Source organism: Fonticula alba (assembly GCF_000388065.1).
Source record: "Fonticula alba strain ATCC 38817 unplaced genomic scaffold supercont2.4, whole genome shotgun sequence".
NCBI lineage: Eukaryota > Rotosphaerida > Fonticulaceae > Fonticula > Fonticula alba.
In genome coordinates this window covers 2,512,861-2,513,371 of record NW_009242974.1, presented here as the reverse complement: position 1 = coordinate 2,513,371, position 511 = coordinate 2,512,861, and the positions used below count along the sequence as shown (strand labels likewise).

General features: G+C 68.7%; 1 protein-coding gene across 1 annotated transcript in view; it reads right to left on the bottom strand.

Moving 5' to 3' along the window:
• H696_03090 (hypothetical protein) overlaps positions 1–240 on the bottom strand; it is a gene marked incomplete at both ends in the record, with an annotated part of 4,682 nt that extends 4,442 nt beyond the window's left edge. Inside the window, one exon of the mRNA XM_009496980.1 lies at positions 199–240. Coding sequence (XP_009495255.1) covers positions 199–240 — 42 coding nt within the window. The remainder of the gene's footprint in view (positions 1–198) is intronic.
• Between the last annotated feature and the right edge of the window lie 271 nt (positions 241–511).

Below are 511 nucleotides of genomic sequence, written 5' to 3'. Positions count from 1 at the left end.
CAAGGCGCCCCGAATGAGCCATTAGTGAAGCATAACGCGTCTGCCCTTGGCAGCACACCGGGGGATCGGCCCCAAAATCTCCGGCTTCCAGATCGCCGGGCCGGCATCCCACCCCTTGGCACCCCGCGGGGGGGGGGGGGGGGGGGGCAGGCCGGCGGGCCGGAGGCATGAGCGCTCAGCCTGTTCCCACAGACAGACCCCCTGAATCCGTCGGCTCATCCGGTGGTAGCCCTTACTCATGCAGACGCTCACGCACACGGCCGGGCTCAATACGATGGTGTCGCCGGACGCCCCTCCGCGCGAGAGCGCGCGCCCCCGTGGGCGATCGCCCCTTCAAGAGGCCCCCCCAGCCCACAGCGCCCTGACCCGGGCCAGGACAGATCTTCCCACCACCTTTGTCGGCCTACACTGGAGCCCCATCCCCCTTCCTTCCTCTCTCTCTCTCTCTCTCTCCCTCTCCCGCTGCCTCCTCCATCCATCCATCCACTCCTGCACTGCCTCTTGCCCCCCC